This window comes from Mus caroli, unplaced genomic scaffold (genome assembly GCF_978045245.1).
Source record: "Mus caroli unplaced genomic scaffold, Mus_caroli_1 scaffold_1, whole genome shotgun sequence".
In the NCBI taxonomy this organism is placed as follows: domain Eukaryota; kingdom Metazoa; phylum Chordata; class Mammalia; order Rodentia; family Muridae; genus Mus; species Mus caroli.
This window is the reverse complement of record NW_028227256.1, coordinates 43,342,565-43,367,288: the sequence shown is the minus strand read 5'-3', so window position 1 is coordinate 43,367,288 and position 24,724 is coordinate 43,342,565. Positions and strand designations below refer to the sequence as shown.

The 24,724-nt window shown below is 38.8% G+C and overlaps 1 protein-coding gene across 1 annotated transcript in view; it reads right to left on the bottom strand.

Annotated features, from left to right (window-relative positions):
- LOC110287785 (dynein axonemal heavy chain 7) overlaps positions 1 to 24,724 on the bottom strand; it is a 280,721-nt gene that overhangs the window by 36,539 nt on the left and 219,458 nt on the right. The window contains exons 53-59 of the mRNA XM_085832216.1: positions 23,338 to 23,532; positions 19,693 to 19,785; positions 12,549 to 12,725; positions 10,173 to 10,334; positions 9,126 to 9,326; positions 4,194 to 4,355; positions 1,357 to 1,542 (exon numbers count right to left, since the gene is read on the bottom strand). Of these exons, the coding sequence (XP_085688342.1) occupies positions 1,357 to 1,542; positions 4,194 to 4,355; positions 9,126 to 9,326; positions 10,173 to 10,334; positions 12,549 to 12,725; positions 19,693 to 19,785; positions 23,338 to 23,532 (1,176 nt within the window). The remainder of the gene's footprint in view (positions 1 to 1,356; positions 1,543 to 4,193; positions 4,356 to 9,125; positions 9,327 to 10,172; positions 10,335 to 12,548; positions 12,726 to 19,692; positions 19,786 to 23,337; positions 23,533 to 24,724) is intronic.

Below are 24,724 nucleotides of genomic sequence, written 5' to 3'. Positions count from 1 at the left end.
TATCTAAAGTTTGTTATCCTGAGATACCCATCATTAATATATATTTATATTAACATGTATCAAAATTTATATTTACTGAATCTGAATAGATGGTCCAATAGTTAAGAGCATGTGTTGCTCTTGCAGACAACCAGGGTTCAGTTCCCAGGACCCACAGCAGGTAACTCACAACAACCTAAAACTCCAGTTCCAGGGGATCCAATGTACTCTTCTGGCCACTTCTAGTATTGCACACACATGAAGACTTATATATATAGGTAAAACACTCATACACATAAAAATGAATAAATCTTAAAATAAAGAACTTACTCTTCCTTTTTTGTTTGCTTGTTTTTTGTTCTTGTTTTTTGTTTGTTTGGTTTTTTTCTTTTCTTTTTTTTTTTTTTTTTTTTTTTTTTTTTTTTTTTTTTTCGAGATAGGGTTTCTCTGTGTAGCCCTGGCTGTCCTAGAACTCACTTTGTAGACCAGGCTGGCCTTGAACTCAGAAATCCGCCTGCCTCTGCCTCCCAAGTGCTGAGATTAAAGGCATGTGCCACCACGCCCGGCTAAGAACTTACTCTTAAAACATGTTTTCACTGATTCTCATATAATCATACACTAATAGTTTTATGATGTATGTCATGTCACATACATGTCCCTTCACTTCTTTTTTTTTTTTAACTCCCAACAACTCATTATTGTTCTTGTTACCTGAGCATCAGCCCTAGATGATGGGTTTAGGTTATCAAGTTATTTTGCATGACTCTTGTGCATGCAGTCTCATGTTCATCCTTAATAAATGTTATTTGACTCTGGAAATCAAATGGGAAATGACTGGAGCACAATGGAAAGCCTTTGAAAGCAACCATGTGTATTATTCTGAAGGCAGTATGTGGGGCTGGAAGGAAAAGCAAAAGAGATCAGGCCTTGCACCACATTGCTTCTCTGCCTTCTGCTTTGGCAGCCTTTGTCAGGCCCATCAACCTTATTGGATCTGCCTCCTTGTTTGTAGAGAATGATACAATGTTAATTGGATGCTGCTGTGAGATTACTTAGAAGTAACTAAAAATAACTGTGATATGCATGCTAATTATTACTTCCAACATTTTATGATCCCCATCCTGTGCATACTCATTCTAATTGTAACAAGGTATTTTTATGCAAACACCAAGCTCACAGTGATAACATCTCAGGTCACCAAGAAAATTATCTCCCATCACAGTGAGTAGGAAACTCTAACTCTCTTTGCTCTCTAACTCTCTGTGTAAGGTCTATTCATCTACGGCTTAGAAAAGCATGGGAAATCACCATTAAAAACCATGTTGTCAGTTCCTAGGAGTGTCATGTTTTTCTGCTCTTAAAGGGGACTTTACTTACATCACCAGAGGGAGGAACGAAATAGATGCCACTAGAGTCAAATTTGTATTGTGAATTTTCAACCAATTCTGTGCAGAAGAATTTGTTGAGAATGCTGCGCAATGTGCGCCGGTCCCAGTCGTCGGTCACCCGGCCTCCATAATTACATTCCCCAGTCATGTAGCGGAGAGCATCGTAAGGAAGTTCCTAAAATTGAGAACTGCAGTGAGATGCTAGTAGCACAGGGCATGGAAAACTGTCCCCATTTGGCTACCACCGTTAAACTAAACATCTTCCTCAAAGTTGGCAACTACATGACCTCCTTTTTTTTTTTTTAAAGATTTATTTATTTATTATATATAAGTACACTGCAGCTGTCTTTAGACACTCCAGAAGAGGGCGCCAGATTTCATTACTGATGGTTGTGAGTGCTGGGATTTGAACTCTGGACCTTCGGAAGAGCAGTCGGGTGCTCTTACCCACTGAGCCATCTCACCAGCCCCCCTCCTTTTATATACCTTCCTGCTAATTATTGCTGATGTCCCTAGGTCTTTCTCTTATTTTATTTCGTTTCCTCTCAGCCAATGCTCAGACCAAAACTCCTGTTATTCTGCTGTGACTTGTTTAATGATCAACCATATAATTTGAATTTGTAACATTTTAAAACTACTATTGAGGGTCTTAGTTATGCATATTTCATCAACATTTGTTCTAACATAAGTCAAAGTTTCCCTCTCCTATTCTCTGTTTAATATCTAAATCATCTCACTCCTTTCTCTTCCAGAGATATTATACCTCTGCCATGTTCCCTACTGAGGTTCAATTCTTAGAGTTGCTTGCCTGGTCTCCTAGATTACTTTTCCGTGGCTGCAATTCGGTGCCTAAAATCAGAAGAGTTGTAGCACAACCTCAAGCCAATGCTGGGAGCAGATTTGCTACTGTCTATCTGGGAGGATGCTACAGGCACTCGGGCTTTTGGTGACTCCAGGCGTTTGTTGCCTCATGACAGTGTAATTTCATCACACTTCCTATTTATCAGAGCTGTTTTCCAAGTGTGTATGTGTGTGTGTGTGTCTTGTCCTGCAGATCAGGATGTAGCTCTCAGCTTCTGCTCCAGCACCATCCATGCTCTCTATCATGATGACAATGGACTAAGCCTCTGAAACTGTAAGCAAGCCCCCAATTAAATGTTTTCTTATATAAGAATTGCCCTGGTCATTGTGTCTTTCTATAGCAATGGAACACTGACTAAGAGAACATTCCTTTTCATGGTGACCAAGTACCTCTTGACGCCTACTTTACTGAGAATATTTTTATCACTGAGGAATATGGGATTTTGCCAAAAAATTTTTTTCTGTTACTACTGATAGAATCTTGTGTTTTAAATTCTCTTTAGCCTGTTGATACAAATGGTTTAATTTTTAAGTGATAAACCAAACTTGTATACTTAAACACATTTTAATTAACTCCTCATTATAGATTATATTGTAAGGTAAAATATATTTTCTAGATATTCAAATTGCTAACTACCAATATTCCTCACAGGTTCTATAAAATCATCTTAGCTCAGATACCTTCCCCTCTGGTATTTATTTTGTCTTTATTATTAGTTCCTTTCCTTTCTGGAGGCCTGACTAGAAGGAAACAATGTATTCCACTCATGATTCATTTGAAGGTTTCTGCCACTTGAACTCTCCATCTTTATTAGTTTCTCGTTTGCTTTTATGGACATAGAAGCATAAGTTGCAAGTTTGATATTCCAGTGATAGATTTAATTAAAGATATCCAGTTGAGTTTGAATAAGATTCTGCCAAAATTTAGACAACTTGCTTTTCAGGGTGGGAAGAGGTAGAGCTCCCTACTCTCCCAGGCACTTGCAATGATTTACAGAACAGTTTTTCCAAGTTTCAAACTTGTTTTTACCCAGTTGGCAAAGAGTAAAGAGGACATGCAATCATGCTCAATGTGTTATGTCCCCGAGAGAGTGGGAAGGCAAGACAGAGAAAGAGGGAGAGTAAGGGGGATTCCAGTAGAATGGAGGGGAGGGGAAAGGCTGGGAGGGAGGGAAGAAGGGGGAGGGGTACTATGAAAAGTACCCGAGAGGTTGAGGTGGAACATCTCAAGTTCAAGGCCTACCTGGCCTACAAAGTAAGTTCAAGGCTAGCCTGGGTAGGGAATCAAATGGTGCCTCATGGGAAAAGAAAAAAAAAAAAAAACAAAAAAAACATTGGGGTGGTGATGCATGCCCCCAATCCCAGTATTCTGAGGCAGAAGAATTTCTGTGAGTTCCAGGCCAGCCAGGGCTATAGAGAGAGACCATATCTCAAAATGGAAACCAAGCAATACAAGTCCCAGAGAGAACCAGCCTCAGAGTGAAGAGAGCATGGGTGACATTGGGCTCTCGGGCCTCCTTCCAGGATCTAGTTGTCTTTTTAAATCTATTTAGATAGTTTGTTTCCAGGCTCAAAATTAAAGATTTCACTTCTCAAAAAATGAATTCATGCTCCAGAAGAGAAAACTGATAATCCTTCTGCCCCACCCACTTCCTAACCCAGCTGATTTATACTATTTTCATGATAAAAATAACATCATTACTGTTTAAACCTCCACCGGTGGCTATGTGCCAAAATAAATGAGAAAACACAGGCTCCTAAGAGATAAACTGACATCCTAACTAGCTCCTAAAGCAGTTATAATTTCCTGTTATTATAAAGTACTACTTAATAGACTATTGGGAACTGCCTTGCAATTTATTCCATAAGAACAGAATCAGTCATAAGTCCCTGCTCACTGCACCAACACTTAGAACGTGATAAAGAGCATAACAGGTGAGGCCCTTGCTGTGATGTCTGTGGTACCTCATACTGGTCCAGGAACATGCGGAGTTGCTGCACACTGATTCTTAGATCTGTCTCATTGAATTCGTAAGGAATATTCCACCCCAGGGGTCCAAATTTTCGTCTCTCTTGTACCAAAGCGTGAAAGAAACAGAGGCCATAAAGCAATTTCTTGAATTCCTCCTGTAATGAGAAGAAATTGTCCCATGGCATTATTTTTCTATGAACATTGCATCCAACTTACGATGTTTTTGAATTAGTATAGTTATATTCCTTTGCTTATAAATGATATGAGGCTCTTTTCTCCATTCCTCTCCCCTCCATCCCCCCAAAGCCGTAATACACAAGTGTTTTTCTGCAGGTATTTTGGACAAAAATCTGGTCAATCACCCTCAAGTCTAATTGGACCACATGGTTGTATATACTAAGTTTGTAGGAAACAGAGCAAGTCCATCTAATTTAAATTTTTCAGGATTTTTTTTTGAGAGGGGGGTATTCTAACTGAAGCAACACAACACAAGAATTATGAACTCTATGTATAGTCCCAAACTACTATGAAGGAATTTCAAAGGAGATAATATGACCTAAATTGGCAGGTCCCTAACTTCAACAATACAGAATGCTAACAGCACAGCTTGAGGTAGGACTGCAGAATGACTTTTTCAGACATTGAAACTGCTATGCTAGAAGTCAACTTGCTCCCCTCCTCCCTGGTGAAGAGCATGGGGAGGCAGTCATCCTCGCTAGGAAGAGATCAATGGGCCACCAGAGTTGACACTCATAACAGCTGAAAACTGTGGGAAAATGCAAAACTCAGATGTGAAAAAATTGCAGAGGTTATAAGATCAGAGGGAAAGACCAGGTACTCAGCCAAGCAGTGGGCCAACCTAGTGGGAATCCAGAGGAGGAAGGGATGCTGGTAAAGACAACATGTACCATGGATCGAGGAAGCCTCCCAGTCAGAGCCAGTCTGAAGAGTGCACTGGAGAGCCTGAAACAGACTAGATCAGAAGTGTGGTGGGTAGGGGGTGAGGGGGAGTATTACCTCAAACCCATGCCCAGATCAAAAAATTCCCAGCTAAGATCAGGAATATCTGCCCCTTCCTGTTTCAAAACCACTCTGAAGTGAATGGTACCAACAGCTGCGAGCTGTGTCACAGGTCATAAGGAGGAGGATGGCAGCTCATTCTCTTCCCCTGATAAGATGCCACCCGCCAGCCAGGGACACTGGGTGAGAGTGTGGAGAATCCATAGCCTGCATTTGTAATAACAACGAAGTAGTAATTAACATATTGTGTCATACCTCCCAATTTCTGACTCAAGATCTTCTTGCAACTGGAAGTAACTAAAGGATACTTTATTATTTAACAAAACCCAGAAACATCACAGAAAGGACTAAATTTTATCTCACAGCATAAAGTCCCTTTACAGAATAAAATTGAAAAAGAAAATAGAAAACAGGGAGATATAAAATCAGCCAAAAAAGAAATGAGAAAGAGTGAAACAGGTCTGACAAAAGAGAGGTACAGACTAAAAGAGAGGTAAATGACTAAAGACATTTACTAAACATGCCAATATTACTCTGAATTATTTTGCACATATTGAATCATTGATTAAGTTAATAGTGAATTATTGGAATCCAGATGTGTTAATGTAAAAGAAAAGACAAACATGAAGTGAAGACAGAAAAGAATGAATTCAGAAGATGCTGTGAAGCTGAAAATTCTGGCATGTAGTTTTCATGCCTAGAGGGCCTGTAGGACATATATGTATATTTGTATGTTTGCATGCCTATAGATTTTCTTTCTTTAATTTTTGTTGTTGTTGTTTTTGTTTTTACATAGGGTCTCTCCATTTAGCCCTGTCTGTCCTAGAACTCAATACACAGACCAGGCTGACCTCAAACTCACAAAGATCTGCGTGTCTCTACACAGTGCTGGGATTGAAGGAGTGCACCACTATTCCTGGCTGTGTCTATATTTAAGTACCAAGGAAGTCATCTAATATCCATTGTGTTCTCCAATACCATTAACCACTCAGAAGAAGCATAGCTCTTTGGAAAAATGTCTGGCTCTGTGACAGAATCATGAAGATTCCATGATGAGTCTGGAATTTCTTACATTAGAAAGTGAGAGCTGCTAACAACATAGAATTCCTAAAGCTGAAATACACACAGAAAACAGGTTAATGGAGATCTTTTGACTAAATTGGAATAATGTGAGTATAAAATTTTTGATCAATCAATTGCAAATCATTGGGGGGGGAATCAATAAACCCTATGTCCATACCCATATCGAAAGGAGCCACTGCTTATAGGAGTAAAGCCAAGCGTTGAAGGTTCCAAGTGCTGCAACTGGGGACTAACCACTTAAGGACCAACTCAATTGAGTTGAGGTGAGAATGCTCAGTAGATACTAAATATGAATGGAAGGTGGAACACCTTTCCTCCCCAATGTGAAAGAGAAAAACCAATTATTAAGCAGTGGAGAAATTAATCAGTGCCTTTTTAGATAATCAAAATTAGTTTCATCCACTGAGACACAGCATCACCTACTTAAAAATTTGGCTAAGAAAAAAGAAAGAAAGAAAGAAAGAAAGAAAGAAAGAAAGAAAGAAAGAAAGAAAGAAAGAAAACCCTGAATCTGACTGTTAGGAAAATGTCACACAGATTCTGAATGAGGAAAATCCCATGTTAAAACAGTATCATGAAGTACATTCTTCAGAAAGGACAGTGTTGTAGGCAAGAAGGGCTGAGGAAATGCTTCAAGTTAAAGAAAGCAGACTCCTGGAAGCAAGCTCAGAGGCACAACCCTTGCCAAGCCTGCCTAGGCCTGGGTTTGGGCTCCAGCACCACATGGATGAAGCATAAACAGCATGAAGAAGGTAAAACAGACATAAGAAATAAGCATGACCCTGAACCTTACACCAATTCTCACACAGATGACGAAATGATGCTAGTAGCTGACAACACTGAACCACATGAGAGAGTGACAGTTACATTTACAATGAGTAAGAACAATACCAAGGTAAGTCAATGTCCCTATTCATAAAACATACATAAATACATCTAACGTGGGACCTACAGGTCCCATGTACCTCAAAATACCTATGAACGTGACCTAAAACAAAAGTTTAAACATTCTGAGAGTTTTGGCTAACTTCACTACATGGCTTGCAAGCATGAACTTTGTAGGTATCAACATCGTGTCTCTATGTTAAAGGGTTAGAAATTTCCAAAGTATTCAAGGATAAGGGGTCATGATAGATCTAGTTTACTTTCGACTGGTGTTACATACACACACACACACACAGAGTAAAGCCTTCTGTCTTTTGCTTGTTCTACATTGATAATTTTAATCAACCTTAGATTGAATTTTTCTGATTGTGCTGGTGTTGAATATAGATTTCTTACTCTTTGCACAAGAAAACTGACAAATATTCATATACTATTAACATTCTATGATAGAAGTGATCTATACATTATTTAAATTAGCATATAGGAGGATATATCTAAGTTATAGGCAAATGCCATACCATTTTATATGAGGCTGAAGCATCTATGTGTTTGAGTATCTGAGGAAAGCTCTAGAGTATAACGAAGCCTCTATAGGTGCCAAGAGATGACTGAGAACACACACACATACACACACACACACACACACACACACACACACACACAGAGCGGGGAGAGACAGGGAAAACGAGAGAGAGAGACATAGACACAAAGACAAAGAAACAGAGGCACAGAGAGACTAATGTGTATATGCACCTATATTAATGCATGTGAGTACATAGAGAGAAACAAAAAACAACAAACCAACTGGTATAAAAATTAATAGCAGGTGAAATGAAGAAGGACATAGATTGTTCCTTATACTATTTTTATATTTTCAATTTTCCTATAAGTATAAAAAAGAATCTCAAAAAGTTAAAATGTAAAGTGTTATGGAATTAAATGAGATTTTATCTTGCGTTGGAACTGTTTCATAAACACCTCTACCTCTAAAATGTTATTACTATGGGAGAGAACCCATTAATCTAAAAGAAAGAGAAAGTAAGTTACACTTACAAAGGGGGCTCTGTTCAGACTCCCATATGGAGAGATAATGCCATATGATAGACTAACTCTGGGAATCACCAGCTTTCACCAAGCCTTATCAATACAAAAGCCAGCCATACACACGGGTCCTGGAGGCTTAGGACAAGGTTGACTTAGTTTTGAATGAATGTGTGTTGATTTCTTTCTTTTTCTTTTCTTTTTTCTTTTTGTGTGTGTGTGTGTGTGTGTGTGTGTGCATGTGCACATACAAATTTTTGCTTAATGAAAGTACTTTAGTGTTTTCTCATGTTGTGCACTTATCAAGGTTCATAACCCTGCACATAAAAGAACCCTCCCATTTTTAATTACAGCAAAACACCATGAAACAATTTTAGGTAACAGACACTCAGAAAGATTTCTAATCATGAAAACAGTGGGTGTTTTTCCTGCTTGCCTGGTGGCTCCAGAAAAGACTCTTATGAGTCCCATTAATAGAGGAGGAAAACCATTTTGGCTCTCATTATGGTTATATGGAGGAAATGTTTTTATGTTTTAATTTAGAGGGACGTTTCCAGATAGCAAAGAGCTCAGTTCATATCCTGGAACAGGTTCTCCAGCCTTGCAGATTTGCGCTGGGAATGACTTACAGCTGACTCTCTCAACAGAAGCCTACATTATTAATGATACTCCATAATATCTCAGCTGAGCAAGATTGGGGCTGGTAGTAAAATTAAAATAAAATATTAATAAAATTGACTTCAGCATAGTCAATAATCAGTAATGAAAACCAACTGTGCTGCAGAGCAGGGGGCTTATTTATTTGTAGTTTTACTCTATGCACACATCCCTGATCACTAGGGGCCAACTTGAATTGCTTTACAGGGCTGGGGTGACAGGACTTAGTCATCACTAACAGGCTTTTTGCAGCTGCCAAAGAATTCAGGGTCAGAGATCGGGTCCATGAGGTATGATCGGATGATATTAGCCCGCAATCCTTTCGGTGCTTCATTGGTCATTTTTACTCCATTCTGCAGGACCGACACAGGGAAATTTGGAGATGGGTAACTTGTCAGCCAGATTCGGAAATCAGGGTGTGTTGATTCTGCACTTAACTCCTGCGAGAAAATAAATCACAAACAAGGGTGAGTAAGACTCAAGGAATCATCTCCATGTCTGTAAGGAACAGTCTGGAAAGGGAAAGAAACATCTCTAAACAGAGATGGAATTGTTGCAACTTAAGCAGAAGCCCAACATTCATTGCTGAGTCACCACGCTTTACTGAGAAGGCCCAGAGTGTTGTCACTCCACTGACAAAATTAATTCGCATAATTGTACAGCTTACACAAGTGCTATATAGTTCAGTGTTGGCTCAAAGACTAAAGCCTTCTTAATGGGTTCATGCCTGCACTGATGTTTCTGAAATATTTCAAAAATAATTATTCAACCACAGCTAGATTAAGACTAACCCCCTCCTTTTGCTGCAGCCAGATTTGGGAGTTAAGCGGCCAGTGAAGACAAATCAATATTACTCCAAGCTGGAATTATTTGTTTAAGAGAGAAGGGTGTTTTAAAGGGTAAGAGCTAGTGTATCCTGAAGCCTCAGTATTTATCACTACTACCTCTATAGTGAATCCTAGAGGTCAGAGAGCCCTCCATTAGCACTGTGATGTTAAGGCCTAGGAATAGCTACTGAGGCCTGTTCCTCTGAGACACAGACATTCTGAAATAAGCACTCCATGGGTGAAGGGGTATCAGCTATGGCCTGACTGTGTGTCTGCCTGGTTTTTTTTTTTTTTTTTAGGTAACATGTTTAATATGAACCCATGTTTATAGTGATCCAGCTACAACCTTAATCTGAAGCCTGCCAAATGAAAGAATAAAAATGAGGCACTTGGGTGAGATGTATATGAAAATGAGACTGGGGAGGTAACACACTAATAAATATATATCTGCATTTTTACCTCACAAACTTTCTCAAGAGTTGGCATCCAAGAGGTGGCAAGGTGACAGTTTTGAAGAACAACCCAGGTCCCATCCTTGACAGCTTTCTCTAACATCTTCATAGCGATGGGCCCTTGGCCTTGGCCCAGAGATAGAGAGCTAAGTTTGGAGCCCCCATATCCCTGTGTACAAGAACAACAAATATGTGATTTTAGCATCATACATTGGTCCAAACAGACATAACCTAAGCATGCACTAATCAAAACTTAGATGAAATAGTATAGAAATGATGGCCGTGATAAGTGGAAAATTCTGAAGGCTCTTTGGCTGTTGACATAAGATATAGAAAATAAAAAAAAAAATATTAAGAAGCCTTTCTAATAAAGGCACAGATTAAAGGACACAGCTGTCATTTAGCAACCCCAAAAATAAGAAGCTAAGAAGGAAAACATGAACTGGAAGACAAACTTGCCCAGTCACCTTGAGCAAGTGAGTCAGTTACTTTAAATACTCCTAAAAGTAGGACAAAAGCTTTAACCACTGACTGCCAGTCAGCAACTTCCTTCAGCAATGCTGTGAGGATATTTCCCCAGCTCACCTGTGGCTTTTGGATTTCCTCATTTTAGGGGTAGTGGTTCCCAGATTCCTAGAACTGTATATAGTCACTGTTTTAGGATTTTACTGCTGTGAACAGACACCATGACCAAGGCAGTTCTTATAAAGACATTTAATTAGGCCTGACTTGTAGGTTAAAAGGTTAATAAGTCTATTATCATCAAGATGGGAGCATGGCATCATCCAGGCAGGCATGGTGCAAGAGGACCTGAGAGTTCTACATCTTCATCTGAAGGCTGCTAGAAGAAGACTGGCTTCTAGGCATCTAGGATGAGGGTCTTAAGCCCACACTCATAGTGCCACACCTCCTCCAACAAGGCCACACCGACTTCAACAAGGCCCAACAAGGCCGTACCTCCAAATAGTCCTTGGGCCAAGCATATTCAAACTTTCACAGTCACTAACTCTGTGGGGGGAAAAAAGGCACCTTGGTGGGGAAAAATGTAGAGGTAGAAACTGGAGACAATACAGAAGGATGACAGACAGGGCAGGAGAATGGCAACATTCCTAACACCAAAGAGATACACAGAGGAAACAGAGATCAAAAGGGTGTTGAAACAATGTTGATTTGTAGAGATAAGCCCCATGCATAATAGACACTTGGAGCTACCTCCACTCTAGATCTGCCACTACATTTCTTATCTAATTTCCAATATCCCTGCCCCAACTAGTGGCCTGCTTCCATTTTGCAATACTCAAGTCAATCCTCTACAGTCCAACTGGGATGACCTTACAAATGAATGGTCATGCTACATAAAGTATATCTATCTTTAATCATGACATCAATATCTCAACACTTCTGAAACAATCAGAACGCTGTATCAGACAGTCATAGCACTCATATAAAATCCAGGCTATTCAAGTGCCAAGTGACCCAATAAAAACTTCAATTATTTTAAAGTCATGTAGCTTTCAGGAAGCTATCCTCTCTTTGCTTTAATATCTCTCACTATGAAATGGAGATTTACTTTAAAGTCTTCTGTATAATTTCAAAGAGAAAAAATAATAACATTTACCACCAAAGTTTACTGTAGGCCATGACCACAATCCACCAAAGTTCATTATAGGTCATAACCTCCATGCAAATGTTCCTGTCAGTTTTAGAAAGTGCCAGAAATTGTTTAGATTATACCAAAATGAGGAACATCAACTCAGAACCATCCAAAAACCTGTTCATTACTTTCTTCTTCTAGACAGTGTGGCATAAGAACACTCACAGCAAATTAATTTGAATGTGTTTTAAATTCTCTTACAAGTATAGACGATTGAGCATACTCTCCTGGCAGTGAGGTTATAATGTATAGCTGCTCTGAGAGTCAAAGAGCGCTGCCGTCCTTTAGAGACTAGGAAGAGGGGTGTGACTAGAAGCTTCACCCTGGAGCTATTGCCTGAACTAAATCAACCAAGTCCATGTACTGGCGTAAATGCTGTAAATGTTGAAAAAGGAAATGTTCCTCAACTCCCAATTTTAGTACAGGTTGGTCTCAAACTCATGATCCCCCTGCCTCTTCCTCCTTCAGCAAATCCTAATGGCACATGCCACCACAACCAGAGATACCCAATTTTACTTTCACAAGTTATGTAAGGAGCCACTTTAATGTAAGTGCTGCCACTGAGTATCATTTTCTTGGGACTCTGTCATGTTTCAGAATTCCAAGCCCTTCCTGTGGCTGAGAGACAAGGTTTAGCTTTCTCTCATCTTTTAAGACATTAGTTAGGGCAAAATTAATTATCATAAAGGAACGTGACAGTGTCAGATAATGTAATCTGCTGTGAAGTACCTGGTCATCAGCGAATTTCAGAAGAGCATTCATGGGATCTGCTCCAGGGGAGAGCACAAAGATCAATGGTGCACAACAGTTACTGTCCCCAAATGCCTTGGCCAAGTCAAAGGGGGGTGGCTCAATGAAAGGGCGCCCCAACTTCTTGATTATGAATTCCTGCAGCATCGGAATAACCTAAAAGGGACAAGAATATTTGAAAGAATAGTCAAAATAGTTACAACTTCCAGGAGTTTTAAAATAAAACCGTCAGTGGGTGTGCTAGCATATCCATGTGACCTCAGCACTGCAGAGTCTACCAATTAACCAGTTCACAGTCAGGCTGCACTGCATCTCAAGACCCTGTCTCAAAATAAAGTGAACTGGACTCCCTTGAATAGATTAGGTGCAAACAGTGGGAGTTCCAGGGTGTTATTCTGTCCATGAATGCCTTTCAGAAAAAACAATTACAGATGATTCTAATAATAAGTGATGACTTGTAGGAGACACCAAATTCAAAGACCATTTCTCCCACTCTTATGATTCCTTATTTGTCTGTAGTTCTTGATGTAGGGTTGAGGCTTTTTGGTATTAAATCACTGATTATATTCCCATCAAGGTTTGGGGGAAGCAGAGCTCTGTAAAAACAAAACAAAACAAAACAAAAAAAAAAAAACAAAAAAAAACCACAAGCTATTTACTAAGAAACAAGCCACTCTGTATTGGCATATTGTCTATCAGGACAATTTTCTTGGGGCCTGTTTGAAAAAGGCAAACTCTATGGCTTGGGGTCTCTGCAGGAGTGGATATGTGTTGATAGTAAGCACACAGTCAGCCTTGTCTGTTCCATCCCCTGTTTTCCAGTGAGAAGCTACACCTGGCATTTCTCGGTTGTCATGCCAGTTAATTGTGACCCAGGTGTGACCTAAACAGGATGCATGACATGATTCTTGTTCCAATCTCAACAAACTACAGACGCTCCCTTCAACTATAAACACTCCATCTTCTTGCTTGCACTTTGTCAGTGCTGATGGTTCCCTCTTAATAAAACATTGGAAAAGAAAGGCATCATTACAAAGCTTAGATCTGAAGAAGGAAAAACGAGGCAAACATTTCAGCAGATACCAGTGTACCCATTTCCTGACAGGTCTTCCTCTGTCTTTGTGCAGAGATCCATTTGTGATGCTCACTTGAGATGATTTTTTTCAACAGGTGAGAACAAAGCTCCAAATCATTTTTCTAGGTAAGTAAAACCAAATTTTATGCTGGGTTAAATTTATGACAATATTCTTCAGATTTATGTCACACCGATGAAGGAGATAAATCCGGTATTCCAAGTCAAGCTTGGGCATAGGATCAGGGACAATGTCTCCTCTTTGACTTTATAAGAACTGCATGCATACACTTGAAACTGAATGTGACAAGTCGCAACATTGGGCTAATACAGCACCAGATCCCCTGAGGGCATTTTTTGATTTGTTTTGCTTGCCTTACTTTGCTAAATATTCGATTATCTCCTTTGGTTTTTTTTTCAGTACTTTTAAAGCTCTTTTTTTCAATATTTTATTAGATATTTTCTTAATTTACAATTCAAATGTTATCCCAAATGTCTCTTATACCCTCCCCCCACCCTGCTGTCAAACCCATCCACTCCCACTTCTTGGCCCTGGTATTCCCCTGTATTGGGGCATATAATCTTTGGAAGACCAAGGGCCTCTCCTCTCAAGGATGGTTGATTAGGCCATCTTCTGCTACATATGCAGCTAGAGACACGAACTCAGGGGGTACTGGTTGTTGTTGTTCCTCCTATAGGGTTATAGACCCCTTTAGCTCCTTGGGTACTTTCTCTAGCTCCTCCACTGGGGACTGTGTGTTCCATCCAATAGCTGACTGTGAGCATCCACATCTGTATTTGCCAGGCACTGGCATAGCCTCACAAGAGTCAGCTATATCAGGGTCATGTCAGCAAAATCTTGCTAGCATATGCAATTGTGTCTGCATTTGGTGGTGGATTATGGTATGGATCCCTGGATGGGGCAGTCTCTGTATGGTCGTTCCTTCCCTCTCATCTCCAAAGTTTGCTGAACAAAATACCCATGTAAGGAGTTACATAGACAATTATCTCCTTTGAATATAGGAACACCAAGCAAAATAAGGACTGGCACACTGCAGTACTGAAATGCCAATAGACTCCTTCAAAGCCTCCATTAACATGGCTTCTTTAAAGATTCATATTTTTATTTCACATACACTTGCAATTTTTGAAAGTCACATTCCCTTTGATAACAAGTTACAGCTACAGATGTTCATATGACTAACATCATACATATAATCTATTTAATTACCTAACTTCAGCTTATGTCTTAAGAAGTAACTACCAAATGCACTTTTAACCCTCCTCTGAAACATATATTTCTGCTCAAAATTTGAAGTCACAAATAGTAGCTCTCTGTTTCTTTATCTTGTTCTCACAAGCTAATCAGTCCTGCCACACAGAATGCTGTGGGCATCCCCGTAAGAGCTTAGTTAGCATAGAAGGAAGGTGTGAATCAAACATGCCAGCTGTAGGACAGAACACAGGCTACCTCAGAGGAAGGAGTAATGGGAAGAGCTCATGAGGACCTCACAGTCATCAGCAGAATGGCTGTCAATATAGGATGGGACTGTACAAATATATCACACTCCCCACCCCCAGCCCAGGGTAGCAATTCCACGTGCCAGGAACATTCTTCAGCTGCAGGAGCAATTTACAAGTGCCTAGTATTTAAAAAAGATAGTATCCTCTGGAACCAGTTACAAGTGCCTCCAAACACCAGTTATATGTTCTCTGTAACATCTATTTGAACAAGATTTGTGAATAAAACCATCACCATATCATAATGCTCTTTAAAGTCAGGCACATGTGTTCTCCTGCTCATGTGTGTGGCTAGGAATGCTGAACCAATGGAGAAATATCCAGATTCAAGTTAGACTTTTATTTATATATTTGTGTGTTTGTTGATTTATTTGGTGTGTGTTGCAAGGCAATGAGTGGACATGACTACAGAGAGAGTGGAAGTTAAAGGTCAGCTCGCTGGACTACACTCCTCTTCCCTTGTGGGTTCAGGGGGCTCTAACTCAAGTCACTAGGCTTAAGGAGGTACCTTTAACCACTGAGTCATCTTGCTGGTCAGAACTAGATTTTTTTTTTTTTAGCATCTACTGAATGCATAAATACAAAGTCTCAAGATTAAAATTTTATAGAGTCAAATTCCAGAAATTCTAAATGACAACAACAAACCATCAAAGGATGAATTCACACACACGTGAACACATATACATACATTCATATGTATATACATGCACACATGTACACACGCTCAATTGATGTCTAGAAAATTTCTTCATGCTTCAGCTCTTTTGAATAATCACAAATGGCAAACTCACTGCAGAAATATTAAAAATATCCTAATTTCCTACCCTAGACCTCATCATTGTCTTTCTCATTACCATTCGTTGCACAAAGGGACTTTCTTCCCTCATCAGATTAAAATAACAGCAAAACACAACACTTATTCATCAGCACCTTTCCTCCCCAAGTTAGCTTTAACCTCATCGCAAAATTATAGTCTTGCAAACAAAATGACAAAAGCTAGTTTATAATAAGAATGGCCCAGTTTTTAAAAAAGGGACCTGCTGGTTTACCTGCACAGGTAAACATGGCTGTGTATTTGCACTGCACAGTCCAGTTAGGAATATGAGCAACTCTCCCAAAGAGAAGAGAAGATAGATTCCACAATCTCACTTTTCAGACTATAACAGAGCAAAACTTGCTTGCTTCCCAACAGGAGACTAGAACTCCCAAGGTAAAGGCAGACTGTGCCAGCAATCAGGCTCACCGGATGATAGACCTATCTGTGCTAGCATTAGGTTTGTAAAATGAGATCTGTCAGTAGCAAAGATTTCAGACATTATGGCAGCCATCTTCTCAAAGGCAGGAGAAAAGCCTGTGTTTTCTCCTATGCATGATTTTCTGATCAGTGCAAATTCCCACATTTATCTGAGCTCACAGACACTTATTAACTCGAATCTGACAAGTTTCTTATTGAGAGCTGATGGATTTGTACTTTGTTTACAGTTCAGAATGATAGAACTGTGGCCAGAAGCTCTTTATTTTACAAATGACTCTGAACATTGCATACCTTAGTACTTTCCACTCCACATGTTCCTTCCATCAATAAGATACTATAACTATTACAATTTAAGGGAAACTATGAGCCCACCTCATTTTCCTACTGGTGACTTAGCAAGAATCTTTCCAATTTCTCTAAACTACAGCATTGGAAAGCCTGGCAACCTCCAATTTCTGACTCAGTGGTTCTCAACCTTCCTAGTGCTGTGACCCTTTAATTCAGTTTCTCATGTTGTGGCGACCCCCAAACATAAGATTATTTCATTGTTACTTTATAACTGTAACTTTGCTACTGTTGTGAATTATAATATAAATATCTGATATACAGCAAAACGGATATGTTGCCCCTGTGAAAGATTCATTTGACACCCCACTTCAAGGAGTCACAATCCACAGGTTAAGAACTGCTGTTCTGACCATTCAAGTATTAGGGTAGGGTTTTAAGAGGACAAAATGGAAAGGAGACCCACCTCTCAAAACTCCCCCAAAAGAATTTTGTTAATTTTCTTGGTAATATATAACATATTATATATATATATATATATATATATATATATATATATATATATTATAACCTAGAGACAGTGAAGAAATAAAATGAGCATATACTACTATCTCAAATGTTAGTCTCTTATAGTGCTGTTCTCCTCCCTAGGCTAATACCATTCTACTCTGGGAAACCACCCTTTAAAAGGCAGAGTAGGCATATATCACCATATAGCATATAGCTTCCAAAATAATTAATTCACCACTAAAACTTGGAGTATCTGGAAACACTAAGTGTAAAAAGCACAAAGTTTCTGGATAATATATTGGCATTCTAATAATTATGTTTATATTGAAAACATACATGGGTATGGTGGTATAGAAATTGTGACCAATTAATTCCTTCATTTAGGATAGATGGAAAATATCTGTAGTTATAAATGATTTATAAACTGCAGTGGCTTAACACATATGAGCATCTGTAAAATCTGCAGTCATGTGTGATCCAGGCACTCTTCACGGGTGGACAATGATCAAGTCTTATGGCACTTAAAGATCAACACAGACATGTACAGGTTTGATGGGAGAAGTGTCTTGGAAAACCTCGCTTGGCAGCTACATAATATCAACTAGCCAAGGCAGGTCTGTACCCATCATCATCACTTTAGATGCAATTAAAGGAGAAGAAAAATTGAAATATTGCTAAACATCATTTTGTAATTTTTCTATCCTAAAAGGGGGAACATAGGAATAGATTGGAAAACACTGTAGGGAACGTTGTTGGATGGGACAGGTCAGTATGAAGCAGAAGATTAATTGTGGTTTCAAAACATACAGAATAACATCAGTCAACAGAAAAATAGACCCTGACACATGAAAACACCTCAGCCTATGTAACTCCCATCTTCAAAAACATAAGGAATATGAAAAGTTATATTTGATCCATTTAATAGTTTAACATATTTTCAGATTAAAATGTCAAGTTTCAAAAATATAAACCTGCGGAAGGATATATGCAGATAAAGTTGTCACAGCTAAGAAATGGTTCATTAGCCCAAGATAAAGGCCCACAAAACCTTGTGAGCATTTAATTTTCTCCACCTTAAAATAGAAAGTGAACATCTGAAGCTTCCCACTGAAGTTTCTATGAAAAGCCGTTCTTTTCAATGTTATCAAAGGGTGCATTTGATCAGTTCACAAACATCAAACAAGTGTTCAGGGCAGAACTGTGACTTTCATAGGCCATAGATACTTTGTAGGCCACTTTCTCTTTTTAAAAAACTTAAATATATATTCTACAATTGTTTTATATAAAGATAAATCTAATAAAGGCTGGACTGTATTCTGACTCAAAGCTTAAAACATGGGGACAGACTTCTATGTTGACGCTTGGGCCTTGGCTAGGTCCTGAGAGCTGGAAGCAACTATGGCTCTGAGAAAGGAACAGCTCTACCTCAGATTATTCCTGACATCTATAAAAAAGTCTATTATATATTACTTTCACCATTTAAATTCAGATTTTATAAGGGAGAAGAGTTGGAATATAAGCAATTTCTTTGAAAACAAATTCAAGTTGTAGATACTGTGAGTTTATGTGAAACTTTAATTTGTTTGTAACAATGGCAGTTATGATAGTTCCCCAATAACCCCCTGCTCACATTATACTGGCATCTCTGAGGATATAGGTCAACTTGTCCACCCGTGAAGAGTTGCCTGGATCACACATTACTGCAGATTTTACAGATGCTCACATGAGTTAAGCCACTGCAGTTTAGAAATCATTTATAACTACAGATATTTTCCATCTATCCTAAATGAAGGAATTAATTAGTCACAATTTCTATACCACCATACCCATGTATGTTTTCAATATAAACATAATTATTAGAATGCCAATATATTATCCAGAAACTTTGTGCTTTTTACACTTAGTGTTTCCAGATACTCCAAGTTTTCTATAGACTCTAATACAAATGAGGACACTAATAAGTATTGAAAGGACATGCCTACTGCTTTGCTGACTGTATATTTATTATTTAAAGAAGTTAAAATAACATTACTAACATTGCCTTTTATGTCATCAGTGACTAAAGCTTTAAAATATTCCACATATTTACTAAATGCTGTGGTGTGGTATGTATAAATATAGATGCACATTTAGAGAAGACATTCTAGATATTCTAATATATAAACTTGACGTTAATGCTATTGACTAGTTTCACCAAAGTAATAAAATAAAATGAAAATGAGATTATAGCAGGCAAAGCGAGAAGTCTTTGACAGAGAGGAACCAAAAATCATAAAGAGTAATCATAAAAGCATATCACCAAAAATACATTCTATTAGCTATTAACCCAGATGCAGACACAGTTAGGAGATCCATTAGAAGGACGTTGGGTTACTTCTGTAGATTCCTCCATCCACCCCGAGTCTATGAAGAAATGGAGTTTGTCTAAGCTGTGCAGAGACAGGATGGGATGAGAGCTGCTCAACAAAGCCCGCACTTGCCTTGTCTGGCCTCAAGCAACGGATAATAAGCATCCTCTGAAAGTCATTTGCTTTATTTTCCCAATCTTCTGGAAACATCTCATGGTGTGGCTCCTAAATTTATAGTACATAAATCAATGTTAGAGGTTATTTCTAAAAGTAATAATATTTTACAAATAAGCATATACTTAGAGAAGACATAATTCCTGAAATCAGAACACTTGTGTAAATTTTATTTTATTTAATCTGTGGGGGAAATTATTGTCAACATTACAATGTTTCATGTAAGCATTTGAAGTTTACAAGCAAGTTTCCTGGCTTCCTCTCTGGGTTCCACATAGTGAATGCAATTGCAATTTTAAACTAAAAAGAAATACTCAGAAAAAAAAAAAACCTAGAAAATATTTCTAGGAAACATTTCCATTAGTAACATGAAGAAACCCAAAGTACCCATTCCAAATGATTGAACCCATTCTACTTATCATATACGACAGGTACCCAAGTAAGGCCAGGTGTCGGCACCCAGGGGCTACCACCTACCTAACTCTCTCTGGTTAGACCTAGCTGTCTCTATACAGAGCAGCTACCTATCATGTTCAAGAATAGTAAAAATCATAAGAGCAAAAACAGAGTAGAAAATAACTGGGAACTGGAAAATGCTTAACCTTTATGACAAAGTAATGCTGAAAAAGGACTACTGTCTTACTTAGGGTTTTATTGCTGTGAAGTGACCCCATGAGCAAGGCAACACTTATAAAGGCAAACATTTAATTAGGGCTGGCTCACAGTTTGAGAGGATTAGTGCATTGATATCACTGCAGGAAGCACGGCAGCATCTAGGCAGATATGGGACTTGAGGAGCCTAAAGTTCTATATCTTGATTCAAAGGTAGCCAGGAAAAGACTGACTTCTAGTCAGCCAGGAGGAGGGTCTCACAGCCAATCTCCACAGTGACACACTTTCTCCAAGGCCACACTTTCTAATAGTGGCACTTTCTGGGCCAAGCATATTTAAACCACCACATTCTACTCCCTGGCCCTCATAGGCTTGTTCAGACATATGAGTCTATGAGGGCCAACCTAGCCATAGCATAATATAGAATACATTGAGTCCAACTTCCAAAGTTCCCATAGTCTATAGCAGTCTCAACATTGATATAAGTTCAAAGTTCAAAGTCTCTTCTGAAATTCATCCAATCACTTAACTGTAATCCTCTATAAAATCAAAATTAAATAGCAGACCACAAACCTCCAATATCACAGGATATACATTACTATTCCAAATGTCATAGTGAGGAAATACTGTATGAAAGCAGGACCAAAAGTCAGCTGGGCAAACTCCAAACGCTGCATCTCTATGTCTGATGTATATAAAAGTGCTCTTCATATCTCCAATTCCTTTCATCTTTGTTGACCGCAACAACTATCTATCTTTTGGGCTGTTTCCAATAACTGTTAGCAGCTTTCCTCAGCAGGTATCCCACAGCTCTGACATCTTTAACATCTTAGGATATTTATAGCAACTTCAACTTTTCACTTTCTTGATCCAATATCTGGGATCCACACACGATCTTCTAGGTTCCTCTAAAGGGCTTGTATCATTTCTCCAGCTCTGCCTTCTGTAGCACTCTAGGCTCTGCTCAACTCCACTGCTGCTGCTGTTTTTGGTGACCATTCCATGGCACTGGCATATCCAAAACACTGGGGTCTTCCATTACAACTATGCTCCACCAACAGCCTCTCATAGGTCCTCTCTATAATGCCAAGCCTCAACTTCTTTACAAGACCCCTTCAGTAATGGGACATCAATTGCAATTGAGGCTGCATCTTCAGTAGTGGCCTTTCCTAGCCTCTCACAGTACCAAGCTTCAGCTGGTCTCTATGACCCCTTCATGCCTTTAAAACCAGCACCACCTGGGTGATTCTTACATATTACCAAGTCCAGCTGCAGCATGAGACATAACCTTGTCTATCTCTGGAACAGAGGCTCTCAGAGAACACTTCCCAGAAGATTTCACCTCAGTGATTATGGTCTCTTCTTAATCACTGTTAATGTCTTAGTTCCAGCTAACCAGCAACAATTCTCCCAGTAGTCCTTTCTGTTCTTGACTCTAAGGTCAGAGCCACAGGGCTGAAGCTGCTGAGTTCTGCTGCTTGTTGGGGCTGAACATGTCCCTCTTGTTTATTACATCATCACCAGCTTAATGTTTTTCAATTCCTTTATGGACGAAGCTTGGCTGTCCTGGAATTTGCTCTGTACATGACCATGAACTCAGAGATCTGCATGGCTCTGTCTCTTGAATGCTGAGATTAAAGGTATGTATCACCACACCTGGATCTAAGCTTTTCTCTACTTAGAACTTGCTTTATACCAGGCTGGCATTGAACTCAGAGATCTGCTTGCCTCTGTCTCCTGGGTTTAAAGGTTGTACAACTTACCATGCCTGGACTCAAGCTTTTCATGGCCACTATTCCTCAATATTGGATCAAAAACTTGTCTCCTGCATTTCTTATTCGTAAGTCATTCCAGATTAAAAGTACAAACGATAGAAAAACAATAACCAAATAACATTTCCTTGTTCAATGACAAATGTATGAACAATAAGCTTAGCTTATTGCCCCAAAGTCATCACTCCCTAATCTTCTCTAACACAGGATTTAGCTACATTGTACTTCTTGTCATCCCTTTATTACTTGAACCATACATTTTGATTTGTCCTTTCTGAACCTGATTAAGCTTAATCAAAATGCTCTTCTTTAGAGTAAACCAGAGGATGAAGTCTATGCTGGGTTTTCTGAGACTTCCTTTGTCAATATAATTAATATGAATCTCTTTACCTTAGCCTTGGACAAACTCTTCAGAAAAGGCCAAAAAGCATCCACATTCTTCACCAAATCATAAGAATGATCTCCAGGCAACATACCAAAATTACTTTTTTTTTGAAACCTCTAGATCCAGGCTCCTACAGTTCAAATTGCCCTCGGTACCAATGTCTTCCAAATTCCTATTAAAATGGTGTATTAAGCACTACTTAAAGCATTCCACTGCTTTCCAAATCCCAAGGCCCCAAATCCACATTCCCCCAAACAAAAATATGGTCAGGCCTATCACAGCAATACCCCAGTCCCTGGTACCAACTTCTGTCTTAGTTTGGGTACTAAAATGTTACTGTTAGTTATTGCTGTGATCAAACACTATGACCAAGGAAATTCTTATAAAAGCCAACATTTATTTGGGGCTGGCTTACAGTTTCAGAGGTTTAGTCCATCATCATCATAGCAGGAAGCATGGCAGCACTCAGACAGATGTGGGGCTGGAGGAGCTGAGAGTTCTACATCTTCATCCAAAGTCAACCAGGAGAAGACTGACTTTCAGGGAATGTGGAAGAGGGTCTCAAAGCCCACCGCCATAGTGACAGACTTCCTCCAATAAGGCCACACCTCCTAATAGTACCACTCCCTGGGCCAAGCATATTCAAACCACCACATCTATAATAAACTTTCTCCTCTCCCACACCTAGGAGCAGCCACATCTTTTTTTTTTTTTTCATTTCTTTTTTTTTTCATTCATTTATGGAATCTTGCTTTTATACAAAGGTAACATTATACATATTTAACATCTTCTCCACTGAAAATCTTTGAAATAAGGAAAAGGGTGAAGACATACCATACTATCATATACTTTTTTCCATCCATCCTTTAAGCGCATAAACTCCCTGCGAATGGTCTTAAAGGCAGGTAAGTCATCTAGTCGGCAAATCTCATCCCAGGACTTTTGAGGAAGCCATGTGCAAGGGTTGGTATAAGGATTATCCAGCCCAATGCCACCAGTCAGTAGAAATCTCCACTCTGTTTTGTTAATCTGTGGTAAACAAACATCATGGAGAGTCATAAAGAAGGTGTTCCTAGTTAGTTACAGCCATTGTAGAAGAGTAGCAGTCCTTTCAGATTCTTATGAAAGTACTCAACTGATATGACCTTCTACGTAGTTGGAAAAAAATCCAACTACTGAACATAGCAAATGTATTTTTAAGGTCCATAAATAGCTACATTTGAATTACTAGCCTAAACATGAGGCCTGAATATATTCTACTTGAATAATATATGTTCCTCAAAATGGATGTTTTCAGTCCCAAATATTGGCTCTGAAAAGTCATAGAAAGGTAGAAAATCAACAATCCACCATGGTTTCATTTATTCTTTATAAAATATAATGAATCGCTATGAAGTGTTTGCATGAAATACAAGAAGCATTTTTCCTAATTCCATGAAGATATTAACATATGAGGTTTTACAAGTCTTAAATACATAGATGTATAAGAAGAATATGAGGCTTCTCTTTCATTTGTAAGTGCTTCCTGTCTTTTAGATAAAAAGAATTATTTGTTAGCTTACATTTGAGTAAAATGGTTAAATCCAAATGGTTAGACCTCAGTCATTTGCAAAGTTCTTAAAGGTGATAATAAATTATTTAGTAAAGTTAGATACACGGTCATGTAAATTCTAATAAAAACAAATCGGGTATTTTTGTTTTATTGTTTGTTTGTTTCTTTATTTTAAGAATGGGGCATTGTATTGAGGTTATCCTCAAACTCACTGTGCAGACTGAGCTCTGCTCAGACTCATAATCCTCTTGCCCTAGCTTCCTAAGTGCAGGGACTATAGGTGCATACCACCACACAAGGCTCTAGATACAGACTTTTAAACTAAAATATATAAAAGTTTAAGTGATAGTAACATACTCTTCTTAATTTATATTAACTACTCTGAAATTCTGTCTTGTCTTGCCTTGCCTTAATTAATTTCATTGTCTGGTTTTAATCAGTATATGTATATGTTCCCATGTGGAATAGTAAATAAATCAATGACATCATGATAGTGTTACTGATATAGACAAGCATCATCAGGCTAGGAGGATACTGAAAAGGGGCTCCACACGCATGGTAAGCTTCAGATCCCACCTTCAATTTTACCCCATAAAATTGTGGAGGTTTTGGTGCTTTGCTTGGGCATATTCTGGGAAAGCTACTCCTCCTGATTATAAGAATCCTATT